The sequence below is a fragment of the Nyctibius grandis genome, chromosome 12 (genome assembly GCF_013368605.1).
Source record: "Nyctibius grandis isolate bNycGra1 chromosome 12, bNycGra1.pri, whole genome shotgun sequence".
Classification (NCBI taxonomy): Eukaryota; Metazoa; Chordata; class Aves; order Nyctibiiformes; family Nyctibiidae; genus Nyctibius; species Nyctibius grandis.
The window spans coordinates 1759022-1772227 of NC_090669.1; the positions used below are offsets into that span (position 1 = coordinate 1759022).

Below are 13206 nucleotides of genomic sequence, written 5' to 3' on the forward strand. Positions count from 1 at the left end.
AAAAGTAATCTTTGTCAGCCGGTGATAGCCACCGTTTTCCCTTCTGGACCTCGTGCAAAGCATTCCCTGCTCATGTATTTGTTCAGTTCCTCTGCTCTTATCCATAAGACTTTGCATACAGGTACAATACCAGCATGTTTAACACTCACACGTTTCACTCACAACCTCATGGCAACCAAGAATGGAGTTTTACCCTTCTCCCTTCTACTACCTGGAGCTTTTCTTTGGTGGCAATGCCCCTTTTTGTGGCCCAGCGGTACTTTCTGCATGAGCATCACGTGAACCCTTCTTGCTTCCATGGCCACCTAGTGCTGTGGTGTCTGGCTTCTGCTGCGGGAACAGGACAGCAGCAATCAGCTCCTGCCCTCCTGTGCGTCTGCATCTTGGTTTTGGGAGCTTATCACAGATCTTCCCCCCTCCTCGACCTTGCCAAATCTCAGCCTCTCCTTAAGCTCTACGCATTTCATTTTTTCCCCATTTTCTTTCCTGAGGCCAGTCTGCTTTTCTGATTCTCCACAGTGGGCTGAGACACTTCTTTTGTCTAACGAATTCTTGCTGCATATTGACAGTACAAATCTCTGAGCCTTCCAGTTGTCTGTCTCCAACCGATCTCTCATTGAAGACCCTGACAATTCTCCTACCTCAGCACACTCCCCAGATGGCAGGACGGGCTTCCAGGCTCTGTTAGGTCACTTCAATAGACTTTTCTATATTTTCACTTTTTAATGACCACGGATCAAAACTCTACTTGCCATTATATGCCATTTGCATGAGAGCTCTGCTCCTCCAAACAGACCTCCATGGTTCTCCTAGGCGGAGGATGAGGCCATCACCCCCAGTCTGTTAGAAACCTCCGCGGTGCCTCAGAACCAGACAGCATCAGAAACAAAAAATTAACCTTTTAAATCTCCTCTTTTTGCTGTGTCACCACATTTTTGTAGCCTTTCACTGTTCTGGAGTTGTAACTTTATAATGTTGACTTTGCTCTGGAGCCCCGTGCCGCATTGTTGGTCGTTAGAGTTTAAACAAGCGCTGCTTCTCCAGGAGTCAGAGTCCAACCTGGCACGAAGAGGCAGAGGAGGGAACAACCAGCCTTGCTTGGCTCACCACCCAGCCTCTTCACAAGTGTCACTACTGTCCCCAGGGCTCTGGAAGGCACCTCAGACCAGCTCCCGAGAAGGGACTCAGATGGTTCCTTTGCTCTGAAACCTTCTTCCATGGCCTAAACCTTAAGATGAGCATTGAGATCCTTGTGTACACCCCTCTCCCATAACACCTCAGACCAGCTCCCGAGAAGGGACTCAGATGGTTCCTTTGCTCTGAAACCTTCTTGCATGGCCTAAACCTTACGATGAGCGTTGAGGTCCTTGTGTACACCCCTCTCCCATGGCACCTCAGACAGCCGTATTTCACATATGGACGCTTTCCATCTCACCAAGCGAGGAAAAGTCAGAGCCAGTTTTCCAAGGCGCAGTCACACCTCCCTCACTATCAGCTGCCAAAGCTCCGGTGTGCACATGCTCACCTGGGTGTTTGCACAAAGGGCAGCGACGGTGTTGCCTACAGAATTATTGAGTGATTTTTGCTAGCCAGGGGAACAGGTTCCTGGTACAATCATCTTTAGTACATTTAATCTACCATGTAAGTAAGAATAAAAGCGCTACTATTTGTCAAACTTATTTGCTCCACGATGTATTTAAGGCCTTGTCATCACCTATTAGTCACTTGCTGAAGAATCAATAGACAGCAAGGAATGAACCATTTAACTGAGGGATGGGGTGAGACGTGCCCAGCCCTGTAGCTGTTTGAAGCTGGGCAGGTCATGTCCAACTTTCATTGACTCATTTTCTTTTTGGCTGAAGAGGACAAGTGACACCCCATTGTGAAGGGATTTAGGGTGAAGACCTGAGCTTAAATGCAGCTCCCAAGGGAAGTGAGGAGGTCCCAAGTAAGGCTTCTCATGGCCCTTTTTCAAGTGAGGAGGTCCCAAGTAAGTCTTCTCATGGCCCTTTTTCAAGTGAGGAGGTCCCAAGTAAGGCTTCTCATGGCCCTTTTTCATAGCTTTGCTGTTTTCCCAGCAGATCAGTCCAGGTTACATCTGCATTATATCAGAGCTGGCCTCGAGCCCAGGAACCCAAACCGTTGGCAGATGCAAAGCACTCAGGATCCTAGCAGAGCAAATCGTGTCTTAACATGAGAAGAAAACAAGGCTGAGACAGGTTTCCAAGCAGTCTCTGCCCGGTGCAGAAGACGGCTACAGGAACTGCTGGATTTTTTAAGGTCCAGATGAATCTGTGGGGAACCATGTGCCACTTGTTGCTATCTCAGGCAGGGAGCGAAGACATTCCTCCTTTTCCAAGCTTATGGTGGGTTCTCTGGTCCAGACTCCAGAGAACCCCACCAAAGCCCCTGAGCCAGGGATTTCCTCTAAGCAAAGCATTTCTGAAGACCTCAAACCAGCTCATTGGAAACAGCAGGCACAGAGGCTTAGCTGGAAGCTGGGCTGGATGGTTAGTGCTGACGGGAGTCAACCACAATGCCAAGAGAGGCACAAAGTGCAGGAAGCACCTTCACTCCCCACATTCATGCACCAGACCCAGGGACAAGTGGGTAGAGCAGGATGGTGGGAGAGAGCACAGAGGCATCAGTTTTCCTTCAATGCTGCTGAACTTGGGCAGGGTGGAGGGGCACAGCCACTTCCTGCCCAGAACAGCCATCCCCATCCCAGCTGAGCTGGTGGTGGAAGCCTGCTCAAGACCCATTGCGCTGATCAGGCGGTGGGAGGAGAGGGGAAGGACAAACAACCAAGCCTTTACTTCCCCTTCCAACCTGTTTAAAAACGTTGACCAATGTACTTTTCATAGCTCAAGTACAGACAGAGCACAACCCATCTGGACGGAGTTTCAGAGTCTGTGATCTTGAGTCAGTTGCCCAAAGACATACACTGGCTCAATGACTATGGAATTCTTCTAAGGTACTGGACTGTACTGGTCCCGTTTTAGGACTGTTGGGAAAGATACTCGGAGAAAGCATGGAGACAGAGGCTCCCCTGCAAGGTCTCTGTCTATGAGCATCTCTCTAATGCTACGAGATGTGTAACAAGCTCCAGCTAGGTCATGGCACGCTGGTTTCACAGGAACTGACCAAGGAGAAACAAAAGCAAAGGTGGTTTGGGTGCTGTCGCCTCTGCTGCAGGCCTGCAGAGGCCACCCAGCCATGTTCCCTGCAGGACTGCTTCCACACAGCCTGAGAAGTCACCTGGACACAACCGCCATCGGGTCTAACGCCCAGGGCTGAGTAGTATCGAGGATAACAGGAGAGCCCACTGCAACTGCAGAGCCTTGAACCCCTGCAGAGATCTCATCAAAGGGGATTTTTTCCCAAGTAAATCTTTCCCAGAAGAGGATTTAAAATGCTCAGACTCTCCATGCAACCTCACTTGGACCACAGTATTTGGACCCAGTGTCAGCCAAGGGCCTCAGACTGGCTTCAGAAGCACTTTTCTGGGGATATTCCTGTCACGAGAGCAGTCAAGAGACCTCAGCCACCTGGGTGCAGCAGTGCTGGCAGCACTCACAGTTGACCGTGGGGACAGAGCCACATTGCCAGTGCCCACGGGGACACCACAGATCCCCACTGGCCTCTTCTCTGCCACTCTCTGGGGGCAGTTGGCTGGGTTATCCTTCCTTCTTCAGCACGATGCCCTGAAGAGGGACCTCAGAACCACCAAGCAGGACAAATTTGCTTTCCCACTATTATATTTGCTAACAGGGGTGCTTGAGAATGAGCTCTCATATGTGACATGGAGATATGCCCCATCTCAGAAGCGATAAGGCACAGGCTAAATGACCAGCTTGCGAGCAGCTTGGTTTGACATCCATGTGTCGGAGTGAGAGAAGGAGACAGGGTGGACATCATCTGATGGGTGGACACAGCACTGGGAAAAAAACAACTTCTTTCCAGCCCATCTTCTTTGCTAAAGCCAAAATATGTGACCCTCCTCCTAAAACTGCGTTACCCCACCAGCTGCTCTGTAATGAGAGCCCAGCCTCTCAACTGGTAGGACCTGGACATTTGACTGACACCCTAAGAAACACACCGATATAAGACACAGGAAAAATTCTTAAGCCCACAGTGGGACTTGTTCCTCTGTAGGAAACATCTCAGCTTCACGTCCTGTTTCTGAGGGATGCAGCAGGACAGGACATCGGTTGTGAGGGTCAGGTGGACCGCACCAGGGGCTGCTGCATAGAATCATAGAATCACAGAATTGTTTTGGTTGGAAAGGACCTTTCAGATCACCAAGTCCAACCATTAACCCAGCACTGCCAAGCCCACCACTAACCCATGGAGAGGTGGCTCTCACTGTGGGCAGCCAGGAGTTTTTAGAGACACCAAAGCTGTGGCTGCAGAACACCAGTGCCCACCGAGGTCAGGTGGGGGCTGAGGGCAGCGTGGCAGCAAACAGGTGGAACATGCTCATATTTATACACTCAAGCCCTTCAAAATTCAGTAATATCAGAATTGGGCTTTACTGGGCAGCAGGAATCACAGAATCAATCAGGTTGGAAGAGACCTCTGGGCTCATCGAGTCCAACCATTGCCCTGACACCCCCATGTCAACTAGACCATGGCACTAAGTGCCATGTCCAGTCTTTTCTTAAACCCCTCCAGAGATGGTGACTCCACCACCTCCCTGGGCAGCCCCTTCCAATGGCTAATGACCCTTGCTGAGAAGAAATGCTTCCTAATGTCCAACCTGAACCTCCCCTGGCGAAGCTTGAGGCTGTGTCCTCTTGTCCTATCGTTGGTTTCCGGGGAGAAGAGGCCGACTCCCACTTCACTACAACCTCCCTTCAGGTAGTTCAGGAGGTTCTCAAGAAACCAAAGGACTTGGGTAAACTTGGGGTTTTTTTGCTTGCATTTCTCTTTATTACCTTCTGGAAGCCACACAACATTTAACTAACAAGATTAAAAAAAAATTATAATCCCCTATTTTGTACTGAAGCATAAAAGTGGGTCAAGCAACGTCCATATTGGGAAGTATCCAATCACAGACGCTTAGAGCTTGTCTTTTTTCACCGTTCACATTCATATTCAGAACAGGCTCCTCCTGACTTCAGCTGTGGCTGCACATTAACTGTTTCCACACAGCAGATGACGGGGGATCCCTCTTTCTAGGACTCTTTGAAGCGAGGACCTAGGATAAACTTAGCACAAATCACCTGATGCTATCACCAGTTCGATAAGATATCATTATTTATTTTCTGATGTATTTATCAGTATCAGAGGTGTTTTGCCAAACAAGGATGACAATAAGCAACAGAAATAATGCTGCTTATGTAAATCGGAGTTGCTCAGTCGTGACTCCACTGTTGAGCTCCTGGTTGTGTGCTCACCCTAATGGGATTTTAATGTTCTTTGTGCATCTGGTTTTCCACGTAATAATTGAAAATAAAACATCAACGCCCACCTCCGGGCTGGCAGCAGAGCTGGAACCTGCAGGTCCTCTCCAGGCACAGCCCTCCAGCTGACACGGATGGTCTCTTTTCTGTTTTCCCTTTCCCCTCATGGCCCATTTTCCCTTTCCTAGCCACCACGAAACCTTTCCCTTCCTTTACTCCTTCCCACACCTTTGGTCCAGCTGTTGAACTGGGTACCTGACACTCATCAACAAAAACAACAAGAAAAATCCCCCCCAAACACCTCCATCCCCAAACTGCAGCCTACTTACCCCATTTCTCGCATCTGATCACCATGGAGAAAGTCAAATCAGGTGCATTTCTGTGCAGGAATGAAGAGCATCTCTGAAGGATTTGGTACCTCCATGATCCATTGGGTCGATGCTGGGGTTTAGGGTGGGGGGTTGCCCCCCTATCTAGGGGGAAAATCGTATTGCTGTGCTGAAGGTGCTGAAGACACCACCCCAGAAATGCTGTAAGACTTCTCCTGTGTACCCCAGCCTTGGGAAGAGGTGGGGGTCCCCTCCAGCCCCCCAAAGCATCACTCTGTGAACTGTTGTGGGGATACCAGGGCAGGCGGGGATCCTGGGATGGGGATACGGTTGGTGGGTTTGTACTGAATATTAGAATCACAGAAGGGTTTGGGTTGGAAGGGACCTTAAAGCCCATCCAGTCCCAACCCCCTGCCACGGGCAGGGACACCTTCCACCAGACCAGGTTGCTCCAAGCCCCATCCAGCCTGGCCTTGAACACTGCCAGGGAGGGGACAGCCACAGCTTCTCTGGGCAACCTGGGCCAGGCTCTCACCACCCTCACAGCAAAGAATTTCTTCCTCACATCTCATCTCAATCTCCCCTCTTTCAGTTTAAAACCATTCCCCCTCGTCCTGTCACTCCATGCCCTTGTCAAAAGTCCCTCTCCAGCTTTCCTGTAGCCCCTTCAGGCACTGGAAGGTGCTAGAAGGTCTCCCCGGAGCCTTCTCTTCTCCGGGCTGAACAGCCGCAGCTCTCTCAGCCTGTCTCCAGAGCAGAGGGGCTCCAGCCCCCTGAGCATCTCCGTGGCCTCCTCTGGACTCGCTCCAACAGCTCCGTGTCCTGATGTTGGTGCCCCAGAGCTGGACGCAGCACTGCAGGGGGGGTCTCACGAGGGGAGTAGAGGGGCAGAATCCCCTCCCTCGCCCTGCTGGCCACGCTGCTGGGGATGCAGCCCAGGACACGGGTGGCTTTCTGGGCTGCCAGCGCACGTTGCCGGCTCCTGGTGAGCTTCTCGTCACCCATCATCCCCCAGTCCTTCTCCTCAGGGCTGCTCTCAGTCCACTCTCCGCCCACAGACACACACACCCCCTGCCCTGGTTGGGGCAGCGGGGAGGCGGTGCCGGGCCGTCGCACCGGGGATGGCGGCCATGGCGGCGGGGCGGACGGTGCTGCTGACCGGCTCCAACCGCGGCATCGGGCTGGAGCTGGTGAAGCAGCTGCTGGGGGCGGCGCGACCGCCCGCCTGGATCTTCGCGACGTGCCGGGACCCCGAGGGGCCGCGGGCCCAGGTCAGTGCAGGGCGGGGGGGTGTCGGCAGCACCCTTGGGTGCAGGCAGATGTCATTAATTACGCGCTTCATTAGCTTCACCGCCGTGAGAAAGCATTGCGGGTCTTGTGTTTGCACCGTGCCCTGCGCGGTGTGAGGGTCCCGCGAAGGTTTCCCGTGCGGCGGGTGAAGAAGAAGCCGTGCTGCCCTCCAGACCCCACTGCTGGGCTACCTGAGGCCGCCCTGGCTGCGGCCCAGCTGGCCCTGCCGTGCCAAGCCGGCCGGGCTGGGGCTGAGCGGGGCTGGAGGGGGTGGCTGGGGCTGCGCTGGTGTGGATTGCAGCGATGCTGCTCTGGCCGCTTCTGCGACGTGGTACCGGTGTCTGCCACGTCTGGGGGCTCGTTAACCGGTGGCTGATGGAGCCATGGGATCCCCCTTCCCCTGGTTTTTGCCCCACTAACGTGGGACAGACCCACACTTCAGCAGGCAGGCACAGGATTAGAACATCACCATACTTCCAGCTTTCCTTAGGTCCACCTTTGGTTTTCCTCCGCGTCCCATGACCACCCGAAATACCAGCGGGGAGACCTTTGCTCTCTGGTAGATCCTGGCTCCAGCGGATTTGTTCGCTGCACCTTGGCTGCGTGCAGGGATCACGCTTGAGGAAGTTCTGGAGATGCTCCTTGTGTGCTCGCTGACAGTGTTATTCTGGCTCAGGAGTGATCCCGGGGTGCAGTGAGAACCCACCCTGCTGCCAGCCCAGCGGTGCCCAGCTCCTGCTGCTGCTGGTGCCCAAGGTGGCTGGGTCAGAGCTAGCTCAGATCTCTTGGTTTTGCCCCATTCTTCCCCCCACAAGTCGCTGGACTCGGGTAGTGATGATATCAGAGGACTTTTTGCAGGGCTGGACTGCGGCCAGTTTCCTCTCAAGATGGTCCATGCGTATCGCTCTCAACCAGGGGATGCTGCTCTAAGCCTTGTCCAGCTGTGGTAGGGTGAGGGCAGCGTCTTCAGGGTGTTGCTGCTGAAGTCCATGACCACAGGAGACCAAGGGCAGAGTGACCCTCCATCAGGCTGGTGCCACATGGCACCTCCTGCCCCTTTGTGCCCGGATCAGGTGTTGGGGTGGGTGAGGCTGGACACACACCGGGATGGTGCGAGGCTGTAGAGGCCAGCAGCTGGGCAAAACAGGGGAGGAGAAACATCTGTTGCCCATCACAAACCATTTAGATGGATTTTCCATCATTTCCTGCACCCAGGGGTAATGTGGGAACACAGGGTCTGGTGGGTAAGCTCAGTGGTGACTGCAGGTGCACCACAGCCAGTGCCAGCAGCTCTCCTGCTCCATGGTGGTAGGACATGTCCCCTCACAAGAAGCCATCAATTTGTGTTTCTCCTGTAGAATTCTCTGTGGGCTTGTTTGTAAGAGGTTTTTAGCTCTAAAAGCAATCAGTTTGGACACATTGAACATGGTGGTTTGGTTTCTGTTCTCTAAAACCTGCTGTCCTGGTTTTGCAGGGATAAAATTTATAGGATCACTTTTCTGTGACATTTTCTTTCAGTTTGTGGCCAGCTGTGGGGTGGTGATCAAGGCCATCAGCAGTGAGAGCCAGGGCAGCTGCCCCAGGCTGGCCCACAGGTGTGTGCTGTGACATTATCAGGGTCACTATAAATGGGAAAGCTGCTGGTGATGGGGGGGCTCTTTGCTCTGCTCTCCTCTCCATCTTTTCTTTTCTGGATGGTTGTGATCCCTGGAGGAACTTGCCACCACTCTATGGGCTGAGTATAACTTTGTGTCTTTTCTATTAGTGTTGATATTGGTTTTATTATTTTATTAAATCTGTTTAAATTTCAACCCACAAGTCTCCCTCCCTTTCCCAATTCCCTTTCTTGGTTGCAGGGGGCAGATTGGGTGAGAACTGGTTATTGTTTGGCCCTGGGTGTGGGCTAAATGGAGACACCTGCTACAGCTGAATAAGTCTCAGAGCAAAGAGCTGCCAGGAACTGTGAAGTTGAATGTTTCCTTTTTGGAAAGGGCTTCTGAATCCTTCGTGTTTGGTGAAAATAATCCATGAAAATGTGCAAAGTGGCTCATTTCACTTGAGTGGGTGAGACGTAGTGTCCAGAGCCGAGTGGATCCTGGGGCTGGGCTATTTGGATCCAGATGTGACTTCCCCAAATGCCAAGTCTGATGTTGGCACTCACAGCCATTCCTCCTCCATCACGCTTCCAGCAGCCTCCAGGAGACACTTCTGGCCACATCCCTGGCCAGTTTGCATCATTTCCCAGGTGAGCTGGTCCTTAATTGTTTGCTGTCATCCTGTGCTGTGGCTCTGGCTGGGTTGTGCGTGTAGGCCCAGCAGCCTGGCCATAGTATCTTGCAGTTGGGGTCATGTCACGCTCTGAAAACGTACACATTGCTTTGTGGAGCCTAGAAGAAGCCTGAGCACCTAGGCAGGTCTCCAGTCCAGCCATTCACAAGTGCTGAGCAACGTCTGGAAGATGTTTCCCTCAGGGTGGACCATTGCTGGTCCCCCAGGACCATGCTTGGCATCACGTCTGCCTCGTGCTGATTGTTTCCATGTCTCTCTTTGTAGGAGCTGAGAGATCTGGCATCCAAACACCCAAACCTGGTTCTGGTGAAGCTGGGTAGGTGCTCTCTGCCACCAAGCTGGAAAATTTGTGGCAGCTGGCCACGCTTGCCCCGTTTCTCCTTCCCTCCCTCCATCCCTGCCTTCAGGCTCTATGTGGGGATCCAGTTCTTCAGAGCTGCTTCAAGTCCTGCTGCCAAAAGCCCAGCTTCTCCAGACCTATCTCAGCCCCCGTACCCCATTCCCTGGAGCCTCCCTGGCCACAGGACTGGGAGGTTCTTGAGACCCAGCCTGGGCAGGCTCCATCTCCTCCAGCTGAGCGGCCATGTCCTTGCTGTGCCAAGCAGCTGAGCTGCTTTGATCCCAAGTCCCAGGCGAGATCAGGAGAGCTCCTACCAGAAGGCATCTCCTGGGGAAACGCTGTGGTCCAGAGCCTGGGCAAGAGCTGCAGAGCAGGTCCCAGCAGAGCCCCTGGGGGGACCATCCCCCCCAACACTGCCCTGGGTTCTTCAGAGCTTCCTCAGGGATGGACTTTGTCCGCTGACAGGAGGCTGTGACTGCTGGTGCCTGACACAGCACAGCAGTCACAGCAGCGCTTTGCCCCCACGGGGCTGGCCCCAGAGTGGCTTTGCCTGGTGGGCTGCCCCAGGGCAGGGTCCCTCAGCTGCTGGTAGTGGGGCACCCTGTGCATGGTGCAGGAGGTGGTTTTGGGATGAGTTGGGCTTGTGGGTGCCGGGGTGCTCTGAGCTGGTTGCACAGCACCATCTGGTGCCCACAGATGGAAGACCACACAGGTCGGGATGCAAAGCTGTTCCTCAGCATCTTCACCTCCCTCTTCTCCCCAGAACCTCGGGTGGACCCCGTGGCTCTCAGACCCTGTCCTCTTCCACTGCAGATGTTGCAAATCCCTCAGCTATCACTGATGCAGCGAAGGTCGTGGAGGGGAAGCTGAACGGCGCAGGCTTGAACCTGCTGATAAACAACGCTGGCATCTACAACCCGACGGCGTCGCTGGAGACTGTAGACGCTGAAGAGATGATAAGGGCGTACAAGACCAATGCGGTGGGGCCTATGCTGATGGCCCAGGTATGGATGAAGCTCTGGGGATGGAGCCCACCATGAAGGGGGAGTTTAGCCCGGCTTGAGGGTAGCCTGGACTGTCCATGGTCACGATGGAGATCTTGGAGGGCTTTGCCAAGCTTCCCAGGGCTGCAGGAGGGAGGGGGCAGTGCTAGGGCTGCACTCCCAGCCCTCTGTAGCCCCCACTATGTTGTGCTGGGCTAACTAGGAGTGGGCATGGCCACTGCAGCAAAGCACCCGGGCTCTCTTGGCTCCCTGCTGTTCCTCCTCATCCTCCCTGCTATGGGCAAGCTGGGTTGCAGTTGCCATGAGTGGGGCTGGCTCAAGGCACAGGCGTCCCACGAGGTTGCTCCTCTCCAGGCGTTCCTGCCCCTGTTGAAGAAGGCTGCTCGGGAGAGCACAGAAAAGGGGCTGAGTTGCAGCAAGGCAGCCATCATCAACATCTCCACTGTCATGGGGTCCATCGAGAAAACTCCTGAGTCCTTCTTCAAGCCTGTCATCTCCTACCGCTGCAGCAAGGTACGGAGACTGGGGGACCTGCCCGTGCTCCTGAGCTCAGTGTGAGTCAGAGCTGTCCCTTGTTTTTAATTCCTTGCCATGAGGCAGCGATGGGAGTGGAGCCCAGTGCTTGGAGCTTTCTGCTGCCCATGGTTGACGTGTCCTTCCTTCCCCAGGCTGCCCTCAACATGCTCACCAAGTGCCAGGCTCTGACCTACGGGGAAGCCGGGATCCTCTGCGTGGCCCTTCACCCCGGCTGGGTGAAAACCGACATGGGCAGCCAGGAGGTGGGTTCCAGTTGAGTGGGTTGAGGAGGGGACCCATGGGTGGGACCCAAGCCTGTGAACTTGCAGTGGCATGGGAGGTGCCTCGGGTGGCCAGGATGGCTCTCAGGAGGAGAGATCCATGCAAGAGTTGCCTCTCAGGCTGCAAGTTGCCTGCGTCTGTGCTGGGCTGCTGCAGAATACGTGGGTGCTGCCTGGGAAATAGCATCAGCACATATCGAGGGTGAGCAGGAGGCCTCTTCATGGGGGGGAAAGGCTTTGGGCAGCCTGGAGATGTGTGGAGAACCTGAACCTGAGAGAGCAGGGAGGAGAAGAGCAGCACCATCCCACCCTGCACCCCCTTCCTCAGGAGGTCTCCCCTCATCCTGCAGAATGCCTGTTTTGGGGTGAGGCTGGTCCCTGCAGCCCTGGAGTTTTGAGAAGGCTGCATGTAGCATCTCGCTTGCAGCAGGGATCTTCTACGTGTCCTATGGGTTCAAGCCTGTAGCTGGCTTCCCAGCCCAAGCCACCCCTGAGCATGCAGATACCCAACCGTCCTCCCACGTGACGGACCCATCCCACCTCCCATGGCTCTCTACTCGGTCTGGGTGGAAGGAGCCTGGCTGCTGATGTTCACGAGCTGAGCGGGTGCCCATGGATGGCTGGGAATGACGGTGGGGTCTTGATCCTGCTCCTCCCTTGTGCCCCTTGCAGGCTGACCTGACGGTGGACACAAGCGTGCGGGGGCTGCTCTCTGTGCTGCCCACCCTCTCGGAGAAACACAGCGGGACCCTGCTCAACTGGGAAGGTAAAGCTATTCCTTGGTGACCGCTCTCTGTCCCTGCCAGGGGACTCTCCGGGTGCCCTGGAGCACTGGGATGCTCTGTGGCCTGCAAGGGACCTACTGGGGACTCCACTGGGCGTGCAGCCTGTGATCCCTGCCTTCGTGTTGCTAATTAATAAAGTCAATTAGCATCTGTGCCTTCTCCCAGCTTGAGACTGTCTCTGCCCTGGCCTGGAGATGGTCCCTGCAAAAAATAACCCCGCGCTATAGCACTCTGCCCGCCTTGCCTTTGGCCTCTCTGAGCCAAAGTGGGGTCCCAGGGGTCACATAACCAGCCCAAAGCCCCGCTGTCCTCCCTGGCTGCTGCCTGCTCCCTGCCGTGCTTCCCCCCACAGCGTGGTGTCTTTGCCGCAGACTTCTTGCGGGGGAACTTTGTGCTGGACACGGGGTCCTTGGGAGCAGCCTCAGGGCTGCAATGGGAGGACCAGTAGCAACACAATCCAGTTCTGCAATCCCAGGCCAGCCCTTCCCAGTACCCCTGGGTGGGGGGGACCCAGTCCCGTGGGGGAGCACAGCATGGGAATGGCACTTGGGCAGGGTGGGGAGGCTGAGAACCTCGGGGCTTTGACGTGGGCTGCGTGAATTTGCCCAGGAGGTGGGAACACTCCCAAAGAAAAGGACTGTGGGGTGGTGCTGGGTTTCCCAGGAGGGTTCTGCCATTTCTGGAAGGAGTTTCTCCTCGGGGGGATGTGGGGAAAATGAGCTGAGGCTCCTTACGAACCATGCTAAGGCTCAGGTGGGGAGAGCAGCCTGGCTTGCAGGAGGGGCAAACCCACTGCTCCTTCCCTCAGAGGCCACCACCTCCTCTTCCTCATCTGGAGGATCAGCTGAAGGACCTCTGTCCCTCTGGGTCTGGCCTTTTCTGGGGCCATATCTCTCCCCTGGAGCTGGGGCTTGCCTGGCAGCACCAGCTTCGCTGGGCATCTTGACTCTCTGCACAGGAGCCCCCC

At 54.7% G+C, this 13206-nt stretch overlaps 1 protein-coding gene across 1 annotated transcript; it reads left to right on the forward strand.

Moving 5' to 3' along the window:
• The first annotated feature begins 6823 nt into the window (after positions 1–6823).
• Positions 6824–12391, forward strand: LOC137669220 (C-signal-like). The gene is made up of 6 exons (XM_068411197.1): positions 6824–7005; positions 9578–9629; positions 10467–10657; positions 11012–11170; positions 11326–11436; positions 12127–12391. The coding sequence occupies exons 1-6, from the start codon at positions 6856–6858 to the stop codon at positions 12238–12240; spliced, it is 777 nt and encodes a 258-aa protein (XP_068267298.1). The 5' UTR covers positions 6824–6855; the 3' UTR covers positions 12241–12391.
• The last annotated feature ends 815 nt before the right edge of the window (positions 12392–13206 follow it).

What these genes read in the sequence shown, in the direction of transcription:
- LOC137669220 (XM_068411197.1), top strand. Translation starts at nt 6,856, where the DNA reads ATGGCGGCCATGGCGGCGGGGCGGACGGTGCTGCTGACCGGCTCCAAC. An exon ending in GGCCTATGCTGATGGCCCAG is followed by an intron (nt 10,658 to 11,011) that starts GTATGGATGAAG and finishes GCTCCTCTCCAG; the next exon opens with GCGTTCCTGCCCCTGTTGAA. An exon ending in CCGACATGGGCAGCCAGGAG is followed by an intron (nt 11,437 to 12,126) that starts GTGGGTTCCAGT and finishes TGCCCCTTGCAG; the next exon opens with GCTGACCTGACGGTGGACAC.